The sequence below is a fragment of the Henckelia pumila genome, unplaced genomic scaffold (genome assembly GCF_033568475.1).
Source record: "Henckelia pumila isolate YLH828 unplaced genomic scaffold, ASM3356847v2 CTG_298:::fragment_3, whole genome shotgun sequence".
Classification (NCBI taxonomy): Eukaryota; Viridiplantae; Streptophyta; class Magnoliopsida; order Lamiales; family Gesneriaceae; genus Henckelia; species Henckelia pumila.
Window position 1 is genome coordinate 137,629 of NW_027331797.1, and position 17,245 is coordinate 154,873.

General features: G+C 34.3%; 1 protein-coding gene and 1 pseudogene across 1 annotated transcript; one reads left to right on the forward strand and one right to left on the reverse strand.

The window, feature by feature from the left end:
• Positions 1–11,421: 11,421 nt before the first annotated feature.
• LOC140870963 (uncharacterized) lies at positions 11,422–13,246 on the reverse strand. The gene is made up of 4 exons (XM_073273390.1): positions 12,927–13,246; positions 12,179–12,733; positions 11,736–12,051; positions 11,422–11,658 (listed from the first exon to the last, which is right to left on the reverse strand). Exons 1-4 carry the CDS (start codon positions 13,244–13,246, stop codon positions 11,422–11,424), a joined length of 1,428 nt encoding a protein of 475 aa, XP_073129491.1.
• A 1,322-nt stretch (positions 13,247–14,568) lies between these two features.
• On the forward strand, positions 14,569–17,219 carry LOC140870964 (ran-binding protein 1 homolog b-like; annotated as a pseudogene).
• Positions 17,220–17,245: the final 26 nt, after the last annotated feature.

Sequence of the window (17,245 nt, forward strand, 5' to 3'; positions counted from 1 at the left end):
CCTATAAGGATCTCTGCTTGTTTTATTCCTTTGCAAAGAATTAAAATTCTTCGAGAGAAATCTCGTCCAGCAATTTTTGGCAAATCTTCTTCACATTTTTTAGGGAAGACTCCTCTTTTTACTGTACAAATTCCTGCTCCTGAATCAATATAAGCTGCAAAGTATTCAGCCTTATATTGTTCATACAACATCCCTATCGGAATGTATATGGAGAAAGGACTTGTTGTCATTTTTTAAAGGGATTACTAAATGGCCCTACCATTTTTAACAGACTGTGTTGTAACTCAGTAATCCGATTAAGACTATTCACCTTTAGTCTTCCTAAGGCTTCAGAAGGTAGAGTATGGTTACTCCTTTCTACCTCTTCAATGCGATCTAGTAAATCATGTTCATGACTTACTAATTTCAACAGCTGCTTCTTCCTCTGTTTGTAAACAGAGTTCTCGAATCTGATTAAGGGATTGTCCCTTATCCAATTCTCTTGGTTTTCCATTTCGTAGAATTCTTATTGAATCCTCCAAGTCTTTTCTTTTGCCATGAACTCTATTCCTTTTTCAAGGCGTTTCCATGGTATATGGTCCTCCAGAAACTCTAGGCCAAGAATGAGATGATCCACTTCTTTTCCTGGAATTCCACATATTTGAACTTCCAATTCTCCAATATTTATCAATCCTTGGTAAGTTCCTTTTTCATGTTGTTCCAAATAGTAAATCGAGTTACAAGGGAACTGGTTCCGATGACTTGTAATATCGAATATTATTTTCACTTCTTTCCATCCTTCTGGAGATCTAAGTTTTCCTATTATAGAAAACTCTTTTTCTTCTGGTGGAATTTCTTGAATAGGAGATTTGTCCCATCTCCTACTTGTCATTCGGTTTCCTTGAAAAGATAACCTTCGAGGTTCTATTTTAAGGTCTCTGTATAGAACCGGTCTGTCTTGGATTTGAATGTCTATTTCCTGAATTAAAGGAAACTCGATTCTTTCTGGGTATATTGCATGAGCAACTTTCCCAAAGATCTCTGGAATTTCAATGAACTCATTTCTAATAAATAATTCAGAATGATGAGTATTAGAAAGAGCATATGAAATTTGATATGTAATAGAATATGGTCTATTACCTTCCTTCATTAGTCTCTTTTCCTTGAAGTTTTGATGCAACGTCAAGGCTCGACTAAAGTCTCTGTCAGCTAAATTGTAGGCTATTTTTGGATAGATAACTCCTACAATTTTTCCTGCACAAAGATTTCCTGATATAGTACCCAGGACAACATCTTGAATATTCCCCATTCTTTTATCGCATACTACGATATCTATGAGTGAATCTATTCTTTCTTTAAAAGTTGCCTTGATCATTATTTGGATTGCTCCAATATGAATCCAAGACATCGTCCTTGCTACCTCACCTTTCAACTTTTGCAATTCCTCTCTTATTTCTTCAAAAGAAAGTAACTGCATCTCTATTTGATTACTTGTTAACTCCATGGGGATTGTCATTTCCCTTCTGGATACTTTGTAAATCAAATTATGTCTTCTTTGTCTAAGCCCTAGGTTGCCTAAGACTCTTTCTACTTGTCCTGCCGAAAATCCCTAGTACTTTTGTAACGTTGGATTTTTTCTCATAATCTTTTGGACCATATTATGAGATATCGTAGTTTGGCTAAAGAATCCAGCCAAACTTTCATGTGTTTCATGCCGAAACACTTCTTCTTTATTCTGATTCTGATTCTGATCCATCATCAGAATCTTCTTGACTAAACAATATCTCTTCTTCGTATATGCTTTCATCTGAGAGGATATCCTCAAATTGATATACTTGGACTAGATCTTGAAAGAAGACCGCATCATCCATATCTGGTGTTGCTTCAAAGAGTTTAACTCTTTTTTTCTCGTTTTCTGGACAATTTGTAGATATATGTCCTCTTGCTCCACATGTCCAGCAGTTGCAATCCGTAAGGAGTTTGATGGAGTGGGATTTTACTCCTTCTTGATCTGGTTCCTGCTGGATGTGAATTTTCTCCAACCTGAAACTCACTATGTGGTTCTTCTGTTTTAACCGCATATCTTGGGGGATTCCCTATGGGTTGTTCACCATCAAGGGAGTTCATTTTTAGATCTACTACTTTGAGATTCGCAAAAAAATCCGCGAGATCTTTTAGATCTTCGAGATTTAATCTCTCTAAAGTAGTCATCAGATAGTGTTTTTCTTTGATACTGCTTTTATAAGATTAATCATCCTTTCATCATCAGTTAAAGGTTTTTGAACCATTTTGGTTTTACCTTTCTGATGTAACAACGGTTCGGTACCAAACGAGAGTGGTAACCTTCCTCCTGTATTTCCTTTTCTAGAACCTGAAGTTTGTTCTAGATTTGTGATTTTAGTTTGAAGATCCTTTAGGGTTACAAGAATTTCTTCTTGTTTCTTAAAGATTCCTTCAATCTGCCGAGCTATTTCATACAGCTGATTGCTGTAATATTGTACCGTCTTTTGAATTTTTCTAAGATTTCCGGAGAGTTTAGAGGAATCTGGGGTAATTTCTAAAAATTGAGAGTTAGAAATCATCTTTCTGTCGTAAGTAATCTATTGTGAACAGATTAACTTGTTTATAGGATTTCATATAAATAAAATCCTCTTGATTCAAACCTTCGTTTGAAGTCATCTTTTGTAAAAAAATCTTCTCCTCAACAAAGAAAAATATGAGTTAACGAATAATATTAAGTCTGAATATTTAACCTAAAGCTCTGATACCATTTTTTGCACATAATTCTTTGTTCCAAAATAAGCATTAAAACATGAGATATAAGCACAGAAATCTTTAAATATAAGTATAAAACCTTCAGATCTAAGCACAAAACAACCCATATTGAGTACAAGAATTAAATATTAAAATAATCAAGTTTTGTGGTCCTTAGGGAGTGCAAAGAAAGAATCTTTAAGGGAGGGAGTTGGGAGAAAGAAAGGTTTGGGTTTGGGGATTTATTCATAATTGACTCTTTTTTCTCCATCTATAGCATATATATAATATAATAATTGTTTTTATCGATTTGCAAAGTGCACAATAAATCCCAACTTGAAGCAAATTATTATTTCAATCTATACTTTGATTTTTGAAAATCTATCTCACGTAGTAGTACGACTCAAAAAAATGAAATCGAACTAATTGATTATATAATTGGGTGTAAAATATATGAATTTTTATATAATAAAAACGAAATGTATTTTATATATAGACTTGCGTTTGGACTTTGGATGAGATAATTTGGATTTGAGTAGGTGTCTGATAGAATAATTTAAATTTTTATTATTAATTAAGTGTATCTAAATACACGAATATATAGATTTGTTAATTAGTTTTTGTCGATTATTATTGCACTTTATTATTTTCTTTAATTTTTTATTTCAATATTTAAAATTACAGTTTAATTCCTCAATCATTTTTAAAATTATTGTATGATGATACTTATATAAATATGAGCATTTCAAGTGAAAGTATGACCATTCATTATTTTTGTAATTATGATATTATCCTTAATTATATGAAAATAAATCAAATTTATTATAAAAAAACTCTATAAGCACATAACGCATATGCCGATACACTGATACACACACACACATATATATATATATATATATATATATATATTATATGATACTCCCTAAAATTTGATGGATTGAATCCAATTCAAGCACAAAGCTTCAAGTCCGGAGATGAACCTGAAATCAAGCAAATAATGTTAGAGTGGGCCGGGAGGGTGTCTCGGCGTAGCCACTACGATGCTCAAGTCAGATACGTGAACGAATAAGAAAAAAAAGAGTTTGGGCGCCAGTCAAAAAATGAGAGTGAATGAGTCGCAAATGAAGAGAGCAAGCCCATATTTATAAAAGAAAAGATAGGGGACCACAAACACTTTGTAGGGGATCACGAGTGTGTAGTTCACGCGCATCTCCTTCAGAGTTCACAGTTCAAAAACAACCCATAAGATAAAGTCAAGCTTACCAGCCTAAGGCTCATCTACCCTAGGGGTTGCCCCCTCCTCCATTTCATTCCTCTACACTCTAAATAAATATTTGGCTGAATAATTCAGTCAAAAGAAAGAAAGAAATTCATTGACCGAAGAAAAGTCATGATATATATTATAATTCGGGAAATTGGGAATAAATCCCCACACCTACTTTTCAATTTGAGGACAGTCCCTGTGTCAGACTTCTACCGGAATCAGTCCCCAATAAATTTTAATTCTTTGTTTTAACTCCCTTTTGATGAGATAATACCGTATTGCCCTTGAGAATTATTTAAATCCACAAGAATACCGCAACATTTATTCCTCCCTTTTAAAGTTTCAGCGGCAACATCACTCAGTAGAATCATCTTTCTTAGCTCGATTTTTCTGAGCATCTTTTCAACGGAGAAGAAAAGAATTCAGGCCCTAGAAGTGTAGCATCATCGCTCTTGTAGCTAGCGCAACGAAGGTTAGTAAGATAATCATTATCCAATATTATCGAGATGTAACAAAACCTATTTTCTCTTCTTTTGGTGATTTGGATATTGAAATTCCAAGGCATCTGTTTTCGATAATTTTTGTGATACACTGTGTTTATTAGTGTATAGTGTTTCATTTTTGTTTAAGTTTTAGATGATTTAATTTTTTTCGAACAAATGCCCGAATTCTAGTGTATTGAAATTCCAAGGCATTGTGTAATTTTTGGTAATTTTTGTGATACATTGTGTTTATTAGTGTGTAATGTTTCATTTTTTGGATGATATAATTTTTTTCGAACGAATGCCCAAATTCTAGGGTTTCGGAATATTGAAATTCCAAGGCATTGTGTAATTTCTGGTAATTTTTGTGATACATTGTGTTTATTAGTGTTATGTTTCATTTTTGTTTCATTTTTTGGATGATATAATTTTTTTCTCGAACGAATGCCCAAATTCTAGGGTTTCGGAATTGGAACCTAGCGAGCCCATAAACTATAGCTAGCTTTTTGTGAAGTTTTTTTTCTCTTCATGTTTCATGGTTAACAACGAAGCATTGACCATTTGGTGAATACTCAATTGTGTCAAGGTGGAGCTCAAATTTTGTGATATAGTGATTCAATCATAATTATTTTTTCCGATTGCTCACGTATCGTTGGATTATAAGAAAGGTTTCAGTTGGTTAGTATATTCGATTGAACATGATTTTGAGTATGAGTATAATATATTTAATTACATTTGTTCATGAGTGAGCATGAATTACAGTTATGACTTTAAAAAGTTAAAATGCTCCAGTTTCGTATTGTGATTCCTTTTTATTTATGTTATTTTGTAAATCATAGATTAATGTATGATATGTTACATTTACAATTCAGAAATGCCACGGAAAAAGGAAAAGATTGATGATGGAATTAAGGGACGTCGAAATAGTTGTAAAATATCATTTTCACGATGTTCTACAACTATTTTTAGAGATGTGATGAAAATTCTGTTGCCTAAGTTAGGTAATAGACAACGTCAAAGAATTTCAAAAACACCGCTTGTGGAATGGTTGGAGATGCCAAAGTTGGCAATATTCAGTACACGAGTTGATTACATCATACAAAGATTTGATGCAGAAAATGTGTCATTCTGTTTTGGACCCGATATGAATATGCCCTTCACTGCTGCCGAGTTCTCAATTGTTTTAGGCTTGCCTCAAGTAGGGCAACCTGTGGACATGGATATGAATTTGGGATCAGATTTCTTGGATCGTTATTTCCAAGGAAAACGATCAATTGCCGACAGAGATGCTATATCCACAAAACTTATTGATTTAGCTGATAAGGAGTCTGATCAAGATGTAGATGACTTTGTCAGGTTTTTTATTTTGTTTGTGTTTAATTGTGTGGTGTTTCCAGTGAGTAACTTATGTACACCACAATATATTTGGTCTTATTTGGATGATCTGGATACATTTTTCGAATATTCTTGGGGTGATGTTGCATATAGATTCTTGTTGGATGATATTTTAGATCATTTGGGTTTCTCGAAGAAGATGAATAAGGCCAACAAAAAATATGTCGATGGATGTCTTGTTGGTTTGATGGTAAGACATATTTAATTTTAACTAATGGTTATTTTTGTTAATATACAATAATGTTTTGAATTTTGTAGGCTTGGGTTTATGAACATGTGCCTATGCTTGGCAAAGCCCGTTGCATACGTTATTTTCCAAGGATGTTCAAATGGTAATATAGCAAGATCCCTTTGCAATCGAAAGCAGCTGAATTGTTCCTGCAATCGATAACTTCTAGGAAGGTTCTTACTCGTTAAAATAAATTTTTTATTTTTATCTTATATATAATTTAAATTGAAACTGACAAAGATTCTATTTGTGATAAGATTGTGTGGATAAAACCATTTTTTCAGGAGAAGAAACTTGTTCTTGATACCATGGATTGTGTTGATCCGGTACTTAAAAAAATCTAATAAATATCTAAGTTATAAAATGTTGAGCAACCATAAATTTTATTAAATTGAAATATTTTTTGTCAGGTTAGAACGTGTAATAATGATGCTGAAGTGATGTTGCATATGAGAAGATTAGAGAATGAGTTGGAATGTTTGAAAAAGAAACATGGAAATAGCAGCAAGGTTGAAAAAGGAGAATGTGAAAATTTATGAAAATGATGATAATAGAGGTGACAAGGTTGAATTGAATAAAAAATCTGACGATGGTGGTATGAATGTATGTGAGGATAAAAATTTAAATATCGGAGATGAGAATGTGGATGTTAATGGAAAATTTGAGAAGGAAGATTACTTCGAGTACATAAATTTGCATGCTGATGCTGCGAAATTTGAGGTTTCAGATGTGGACAAAGTGAGAAATGACAGTGAAGAAGATGATAGCGATTCATCGAGTGGAATTCCTTGTTCACCTGTTGCGAAAAGAGTTATGACCAGATGTGATGAAATGCGAAAGAGAACAGATTCAATGTTAATGACACCTCCTAGTAGCACTATGAAGCGGCAGAAGAAAAATGCATTGAATTCTGATATCATTGAAGTCGATCAATTTGTGAATGTGGTAAATTTATAATGACATTATACTTTTTAACTATTACATTAAGTTTTAAATTGTGATACATTTTTTGTTGCAGGACAATATAAGTTCAATTATTTTAGGCATTGCCGAAAGTGCATTAGAGGATTCGATTAAGGTTTATCGTGGCAGAGTTGATTATTGTGGCTGTACTGAGATCTCGGAGGATTGTAAGGATATCATAGATACGTATCTTTTTGGAGATAGATTGGGGTAAATTTTTTATTGTTCAATAACTTTCTATGGTTATTTTTACAGTTTAATTGTTCTTTAACTTATATGCGTGTAATTGTAGTGGTGTAGTTTGGCAAGATAAGGATGTTGTAATGGATGCAACGGACTTGATGAAACTGTTATTTGGAGAGTCCATAAGACAAGATGTAATACACGCGTATTTCAATATATTGACCACCACTGAATGTGCAAATAGTCACAAAATCTATTGTATGTCTCCGTTGGTGCAGGTATATAATATTAGAAAGATTTGATATATTTTCTTCAACTACTCTGTTGATAATAATATTATTATTCATGAATGATTTTAATAGGTTGATGTGATAAGCCATCTTGAGCAGTTGAAGAAAAAAAGGGTTGGGGAATTTGAATTCGGTGAATTTATGTTAACGTTGCGTAAGAGTACAATAACGAAGCTTTCTGAATTGAACAAAGAGGTCGTGACATGTTGTAAATATATACTTTTCCCTATAGTCTTCAAGAATCACTGGTTCTTGTTGACTTTATGTCCGGGTCAGAATATATTTTGGGTGAAAGACTCCATGCCCAGCTCATTTCGCAAGGGTGCTGCAAAAATATTTGTAAGTTGGCATTTAAATATAATTTTGAATATTTTCATTTGGTATTTTCAAATATTTTGTTGAAATTCAATTTAATTATTTTTATAGGCAAAGTTTGTGGCTGGATATCTTTTAAATATGGTGGGTTGCGATGTCGGAAGTGGTGATGTGATATTTAAGATTAGCCGTGAGCAGGGAATCGATCAAAATTGTGGTATATTCACATGTCTGTGGGGTGAGTGTTATGTGAAAGATGACAGTGCATTTTGGAATTACCAGGAGACATGGTGGTAGATCATGTCCGAACAAAGTTGATTGAGTTATAGGATGTGACATATTTTGGGTTATTCTGATTTTGATGCATGATATATTTTGCAGTAGTGGAATATGATGTATGCAAACATTTTGATCCACAAGTTTTAAATCTTATTGTATCATGTACATTGAATTCCAATATTAACAATTCAATATATTGTATTATTCCAAATGAAGCCATTACTATGTGGAAAAAATAAAGTTAGACCCATTAACTGTGAGTGATAACTGTTAATATATGCCAGTATTTTGATCCATTAATGAAGCATATTCATCTTGCAATCCAATATTAAATCTTCAATATGAAGTAGTACTCGAAAGAAATCAAGTACTATGTGGAAAACTATGTTAGGCCCACAGAATATGGATTTGTATAAATCCAACACTTAATATAATAAATCAATCATGATATGGACATAATAGAGTTCTATAACATGAAATTTGATGATATGATTTGGCGATATACCATCCACCATGAGAGATCAATTAAAAACAAAATAAAGATATTAGAATACGAATCAAGTCCTAAACACATAAAATATAATAAATTTGAATTAAGTGTTCTTAGGATAATTGATTGTCAAGATCATTAAAGTTGTACAAGAAATATCATGTGAAGAATAAAATCTAACAATAGAACTTCAATTTCCTTAACTTTCTAATCTCAATAGAGTCGACAATACACAAACATAATATGATGTTCAAATATGTTTTTTTCATAGTAACTTACTAATTTATTTTCAAGATCATTGTGATTAAACATGACAAAGGCAAACCTACTATGAATCAAGTATTTTATGTTTGTAATCGAAGTTTATTATATGTAAATCAATACTGATTTAAACGTAATGGAGTACCAACATCATATCAACCATAATGTCTTATTTAATTGAAAATTGAGTGTCTTCGTAATGTGAATGAAGATTTAACACAAAGAAGGTGAACTTTAGTTCAACTACTTCATTTTATGTTATTTGATGTTAAAGATAATGAAATTAAAAGTAAAATATCATATTAGAAATAAAACAAGGGACAAACGATGAGTAGAGAACATATGTTACAATCACAATTCTCGAATTCAATGAGGTTACAAAGAAATATGGAGTTTAAAGGTTTGTTGCACACATAATCTCAAATACGTGTGCTTGGAACTAGTCTATATCACACAAGAGACTTGAACACTTTTAAGACACAAATCGTATTTGAAGACGTGAAATAGATTGTCGTTGTTAATTTGCCTAAAATGAGTATTCATAGTGTGTAATTGAGTACTATGCCCGTTTTTATTTTCATTAAATTAAAATTATAATAAAAAGCGAGAAGGACCCACTCGCTTTAAATGGCTATCCGTATTAAATACAGGGGAAACATCATCTTCATTTTCGTTTACATAAGGGAAAGCGTTCATCACTATCAATATTACCCATCTTCTTCCTTGTGACCACAAGGCCATAAAAGTAAGTGAATACCATGAAATTGGATAGATCTGTGGTTTTTATTTATCACTTAGCTGTTTTTGTTTTCAGATCTGGAATATTTTCTCTTCTACCCTATTTTTCTTTTTTCGTATTGTTGCAGATCTGCAATGGAGGTAAAGGAGCCACCGGAATGCCAATGCGGTGGAGGAAAGATGACTCGTCGAAAAGCAGGTCTACGGTCAACAAGACCAGGAGCGACATACTACATATGCCCCGCAGATCTGCAACACCCAAATCGTTTTGTCTGGGGCGATGAATATGACGGAAATCCACACAAAACACAGTCACAATTCCACGGTGGTAGTCAAACCGATATTAATCGCGAGTCAATGATATATGAGCAATCCTCTGCTTTTTTTGCTCATCCCTGTGATGAACCGAAACATGAAAATCGACCTCACCAATCTGATGCTCAAAATAAATTATTATCAGACATATCAGTTGCTTGTTGCTGTTTTGGCTGTGGATGTTTTATCTTCGCAATTGTACTTCTCATTACGCTGTTGCTTGTATTAATTGCGCGTTGATGAAATCTGATGTGTATTTGTTATCAATTTGAATCTTTGAAGTTTGGTTGAAATCTGGGTATGTATGTATGTGTTATCGGCACATGTGTACTTAGATTTGTATTATAATTGGCTTCAAATGAGATATGAGTTGAACTCAAAGGAAGCATACGAGTTGGATTCCAAATATGACAGTAAATAAGCATATGATAATAGTAAAAGATCCCACCAAAAATCACCAAGTCTAAATTGAAAAGGCCACAACAGACCCAAAATCCTTAAGCAACAATATCCAAACAACATATGTTCAAGATCACAATACAATGATCTAGCATCTTAACAAAGTTTACACATAAATAACCTGCTAAAACACCAACATAAATCCAACACCAAACAGTACGATACAAAGGACAAAACACATAATGAAATAAGTTGTTCGACAGCAAACAACTCAACATCACAACTTCAATCGACACTGCGACCACGTTTATGCCTCTTGGTCGACAAATCCACTCTTGTGTGTCTTTCGGCATCTGTCGTTTCTTTACTGCAAAACACAACAGAATCAGTACATACTAAGTAAAAAAAATATTGCAACCATAAATTAATGAGTCTAATTACAAAGAAATAATGACACAACTGCTAAGTATTTTCTATGGTAAGATATTACACTAGTTAATTGATTCTTTGCATGTCCTTCTGTTGTGTCCTTGTCTATGGCACCGACCACAGTTCAATGTGCGTAATTCAGTTTGAGATGGAAATCTTTTTGTCCTTCTACGTCCGGGTTGACTTCGAGAATCTGGTGCATATATCACATTATCTTCATCCAGTTGAGATTCATACATGTCAAACGTGGGTATCGGATTTATGGTCGCTCTGTATGTCTCACGATACATTCTCGTAGTATAACACTTATCACAAAAGTCATAAAAGGATAATGATTTAGACTCAATCGCTGCAGAAGCATGCTTGCAAGGAAGTTTAAGTACTTGCCAAGCACGGCACGAGCACGTATGATGTCTCAAATCAACAGCATATGTCTTGTCACCCTCAACAACCTCAAAACTCGCATTGCTGGATCTATCAACTCTCAAGCTTCTAGAACTAATGCAGGTAGAAACTAATATTTTCTCCTTCTTTGGAGTAAGTTCTTTGTTCAATTCCGATGATGCCTCACGACGTTGATGCATCATTTTCATTATTTGTTTGCGAATATGATCAACCATAGGGACAATAGGGAGAAACCTTGCAGCCTTCACTCAGCTATTCCAGCATTCTGCTATATTATTGTTGATCACTCCCCATCGATTACCAGGAAATAAAGAATTGGCCCAACATTGTGGCTGTGAGTTAATAATGAAATCTCTTGCATTTGGCATTGATTCAATGATGCTATTAATGTGCTCACTGTAATCCTGTCTGGAATAGGCATACGCAGCTTTTTTGAAAATGGAACTCCAATGTTTTTTGTTGTGCATAGGATATCTACGCATAACCTGAAATCAAATATAAACAAAAATTACAAAAAATAAAAATATTTTGGATTAAAAAAGGTCTGAGACAGTAGGCATACCTGTTTTACAAAATTATCAACCAAATGTCTGAGACAGTAGGCATGATGGCTATTGGGAAATACACTTTCAATTGCCTTAATTATCCCAGGATGCCGATCCGAGAAAAATGTGTAATCATTGAAAATCATCACGTTATTGTACAAGAGTACTTGTCTCAACTTAAGACAAAACCACATCCAGTTCCTATCATTCTCTGCGTCAACAACAGCATAAGCCAGCGTGAATAAGTCATCGTTGCCATCTTTTGTAACTGCTGCCAATATGCATCCTTGATGCTTGTTTTTTATGTGAGTTCCATCCACAAAAATTAATGGCCTGCACCCATTAATAAAACCAACAACACACGCATTCAAGCAAATAAACAGCCTTTGGAACTTTCGACTTTCTTTATCTATCTCATATTCTGCAAAGCTCCCCGGATTAGTATCTTTCACAGCATTACAATACCAGTGTAATCTTCCATACACCCCTTTTATCAGTGCCATGTATATCATGCATAGCTAATTCTTTCCCCATCCAAGCTCTATGATACTCTAATTCAACACCATATTCTCGATGAATGTCCTTTATCATTTCACAAGGACGGTACAACGGTTCAGCTCGTAACTTATCCTTTACCACATTTGCAACCCAAGATGAATCAGCCCTAGGATGCCCACGACTGCGCAGATGGTCCTCGCCACAGCTATGTTTAAGATTGCATTTACGGATGCCAAATATATTATCAGATTTATGTTTTGATGCATATATCCTCCAGTTACAATTACCATCACTACAAACTACAATCACCTTCTCACTATCATTTTTCTTGTACAAAAAAGATCTTCTACTTGCGATAGCAAAACTCTTAAGATAAATCCTAAACTCTGCCGCATCTTTGAATGTCTGACCCTCACCACGTATGCAATGACTCCACGAATCCAAAGAATTTCTAAGAGTAAGCATTGTCATCTGTGGCTCACTCGTCGAACCGGTGTTCTCTTCAATAATGTCAATCCTTCTCAATTTAAAACAATCACATTACAACCATATCTTCTCGGAGACTCATATAATATGTTGTACTAACTTATTACAATGTATTATCATATTCAAAAAATTTATTCCTAATTCAAATAAAATGTAGTACTATAAATAAATTTGTAGAACATTTACTTGAGATAAAAAGTACCATATTTTTAAGATCAATTTACCTTTGAAGATGTCTATTGCCCATAGATGGATCATTTCTCCTCACCGCCCTCATATCAATGATTGTTAGCTTCAAACATGTGTGGAGATTAAGCATAGTAAACACGTCATCGTCCTCTTTCAGTGTAACAAAAATTTTCTCATGAGGAGCTTGGTATTGCAGGGAAATTAGATCAGACCTCATATCCACACATTTTCTCGACAGAGTGAAGAAAAGCTCCATCAGATTAGTTGGATTGCTGATTGAAATCATATAGAGTTCACCATTGTAGTGACAACTACCAATAAAACCAGTATTTGAACTTCCAACCCCTAAATTCATTGCTGTAATAAAAATAAATCAACAAAAATTACACTGATGTGAATAAGGTGTCTCAAGCTTATAATTTCATCGTTGTGAAGCCAAATAAATAACAAATTAATATACATTAGAATTTTTTTAGGGGAAATTTTTTAACTAATAAGATATCATAAAAAACGAATGAATTTTTCTTCTTCAAAATTTTTATCATATATTAACGTCAATTTAGGAGCGAATTGAAGAACATGAGTTCATAAAAAAATTAAACCTGGATTATAATCTATAGCCACGATAAGAAAATAATTGCACCACAGTTCTAGGGCAAAAATTTACGAACACACTTACTGTTTTACGATTCAAACTTTCAAAAAATTGCTCCAAAAAACGTAGACAAAATCAAACGAACACACTTACTGTTTTACAATTCAAACTTTCAAAATGTGGATCACAGAATTTCGGCCCAAGAGTGGAAGCTACAATTATTCAAGCTTTCGAAAATTTTGGAATTCCCATCTTCAGTCACGGCTTACATGCCCTGTGTAGGGAGAAAGGAAATCTGAGAAAAAAATCAAGTCATCGATAAAAGAGAAAGTGAGCTACGTGTATTCAAACATAAGGACATTTAGGACTTTTCGTTATATTAGGGAGCTAAGACTATTTTTATTTGCCAGTGGGGACCCCTTACTTTTAAACACTGACAAGGGGACTGGATCACAATTCAATACTATCCTTGGGGATTTATTGATGGATTCCCCATTATAATTTGATTGATATTAAAATTTAATTAATAAGGGATACAATTGGATTTTGTGTGGTGGTGCAAGGGCTTGGGCCTGATGGAAAAGAAAATTAATTAGAAAGCTTCGAGGAACCATGCTCACGATCATTAAAAATTGGTCTAATAAGCACACAGTCCACAATTAGTAATAACATATATATCCAACTTTGAAGCTTCCTTCAACACTACACTCATTTATATTTATATTATATATATAGCCAACTTAACTCGATCGTAGCACACGATTAATCATTAATTCCTATGGATGATGATCATAACATTAACACAAAGTTGCCTGATATGCAGGCTAACTTTGAACTCTCCGATGTGTTGTTAGATGAGTTTGATAATGAATGGATTGATCAGGAGGGACATTTTTTTCCATCAATTCCTCAAAATCCACTTTCTATGATGAAGGCCCTTACACTCACACCAGTAGATTGATGCAACATATATATCAAGTAATGGTAATACAAAGTCAGGTAGTGAATTAATATTATTTATTTATGTGTTGTTTGTAGAAGGAGGCAGCAGTAGCAGTAGCAGTACCGTAAGTGGCACGGAGATGAAGAATTCGGACATCAGAGAGACATTTAAGGTTGATTTCAAAACTAAGTCTGCGATTGAGATACTAGACGACGGCTTCAAGTGGAGGAAGTATGGCAAAAAAATGGTGAAAAATAGCCCAAATCCAAGGTAGGCACTACACTACTTTTGCTTACTTGAATTCATATATATATTTTATTCCAAAGGACAAGATTTTAATTTGTTAATATCTCAAATCAATAGGAATTATTACAAGTGCTGCGTTCAAGGTTGCACTGTGAAAAAGAGGGTGGAAAGAGACAACAAAGACCCAAATTTTGTTTTAACAACCTACGAGGGCATCCACAACCATCCAGGTCCTCTGTGCTTTCATTGATTGATTGATTGAAATTGAAATATGTATAATGTTAACGGAGATACAATACAATATATATATTGGTTCCAAGAAATGTTAGCGGAGATACAATACAATATATATATTGGTTCCAAGATGCAATAAGTTGTCAAAGAGGATTGTTATTTTATTTTTACTTTACTTTGTACGTTTCCCCAGAATTTGTAATATTTATTTATTTCCTTGAAAATAAAGCTAGCCCAATTGCACCAAATAAAATAAAATTCATCTCTAGTTGTAAAATTTTAAGGCTCAAATTCGGCTCGATAAGAGTATATTCGAGTTCGAGCTCGATTCGAAGCTCAATAATTTTAAATATTTTGGTTCGAGCTCGGCTCAAAATGAAGTTCGAGTTCGGCTCGAAACATTCAAACCTATTCGTGAACTATTGATCGGATATTATGGTTCGAAAAAGTTCGAAATATATATATATTTATTATATAATTATATTATATTAATTAAATATTAAGGCTCACGAACTAATAGCGAAGCTCGGCTCGAGTTCGATAAGCTCGAATATGAATCAAATATTTATCGAGCGAACTCATAAAGCTCACGAACCGGCTCGGTTCGTTTACACTCCTAATCTGCTCGGCGATCGAGCAACAACACAGAACCCACGACTCTGAGAAAAGCAGATGAGGAGGAAGACGACGACCAAGATTCCAAGCCATCCGCCGAAGATGAAGATACCGGAGCTCATGTTGCCCCCATCGTCCGACTTCAACAAGTCTCCGTCGCCACTGGTGAAGAGAATCAACATGTTCTTCTTAACTTGTCAGTCATCTACTACTACCATTTCAACTGAATTTTTTTTTTGAGGTGGCTTGGTTGCTGAATTATCCGATTCATTAGATGAAGGCAAGGCTTATTTTCTGTTGCACTACTCTGGTAGTGATTCTGTTGGATCATCCAGCCGTGATCGATAAATTTGTAGTTAGATGAAGTTCTACTTGTTAGGAGCTTTGCTGCGCGCTCACTTGTGGTTATAAACATGGTGGCATTTCCTTCATTTCATTTTTTTGGAAAATTTTATCGAATTACTAATTGACTGCAGCAGAATGATTAGAATCACATGGAATCTTTTTTGATTGATAGGAAAGCAAAATTGTATAGATTTGACAAGGAGGGCACCCAATGGAAGGAGAGGGGAGTCGGTACTGTGAAGCTTCTAAAGCACCAGGAGACTGGTAAAGTTAGGCTTGTCATGAGGCAGAACAAGACTCTAAAGATCTGCGCCAACCATCTTGGTTAGCTAATCATATACCTACTTTTTCTTTTTCTAGTTGAACCGCATAGCTATATGCTTTATATGACAGGAGATATACTTCTCATATACATGTCGTTGTTGCCGAAAGTGATATTACCAAATTTACAATTCATGCAACTGTTCCTGTCTTTTTTGTTTAAAGAAGTTGGTGTATATGCCTAAATTTTTGCCTTACCTTTGTAATTACAGTGCTGCCTTCATTGTCAGTGCAAGAACATCTAGGGAATGACAAGTCATGTGTATGGCATGCTGCTGATTTGCCGATGGAGAGTTAAAGGAGGAAACTTTCTGTATTCGTTTTGCATCTGTGGAGAGTGAGTTAATTTTACTTTACCCATAACATGCTTTATTGCATTTTTCGAACTTGCAAGTCCAAGCTTGGTGCAGGGCACGAGTTTTGCAAGGTTTTTCATACACTGGCCATTTCATGATTATTTCAGATTACAAATCTTTCAAGGACAAAATTGAAGAAATCACAAAATCCCAGGCAGAAGCTGTTGGAGAGAGTGCAGAAGCAGTCACTGCAGCAAATCTTATTGAAAAGTTGAGTGTTGAGTCGAAAGAGAATGAAGAGAAACCAGGGGCCAAGAAAGCACTTTTAGCTGGGTAGGAGAAAGAATTCAATGAGTGACCTGAAAATCTGGGTACAAGGAGTGAGATATTTGATTTTCTTGTGTGGATTTTTACTGAGCAGGGGTTGAACTTTGAGGCATGGGTTATTCATTTGAATAAACCCAACATCAGATGTCAGATACCAAATTAATCGAGTGTGCAGGCTTTTGTTCCGGTTGGTGTCAATTGGTGTGATTTGAGTTGAGATTCTGGGTAACATCTCAAGGAGTCCATTTCCTATGGTTTTAAACGGGGGATCACTCTGGAATATATCTGTATCAACTTAATCTCAAGTTCGTCAAAGCAACTTCACTAATATTTGTGTTTTCTCTCCCATTTTGTTCACTTCAAATGGTTGTTTTTGCCCCCAACTGATTTGGAGACTTCTGAGACCTTGAATTCTAAACAGTGGAACGAATG

Coding starts and splice junctions, on each gene's coding strand:
- LOC140870963 (XM_073273390.1), bottom strand. CDS start 13,246: ATGAATTTAGGGGTTGGAAGTTCAAATACTGGTTTTATTGGTAGTTGT. Junction 12,052..12,178: donor TGGAAGATTACACTGGTATT/GTAATGCTGTGA, acceptor TAATGGGTGCAG/GCCATTAATTTTTGTGGATG. Junction 11,659..11,735: donor TTGATAATTTTGTAAAACAG/GTATGCCTACTG, acceptor ATTTGATTTCAG/GTTATGCGTAGATATCCTAT.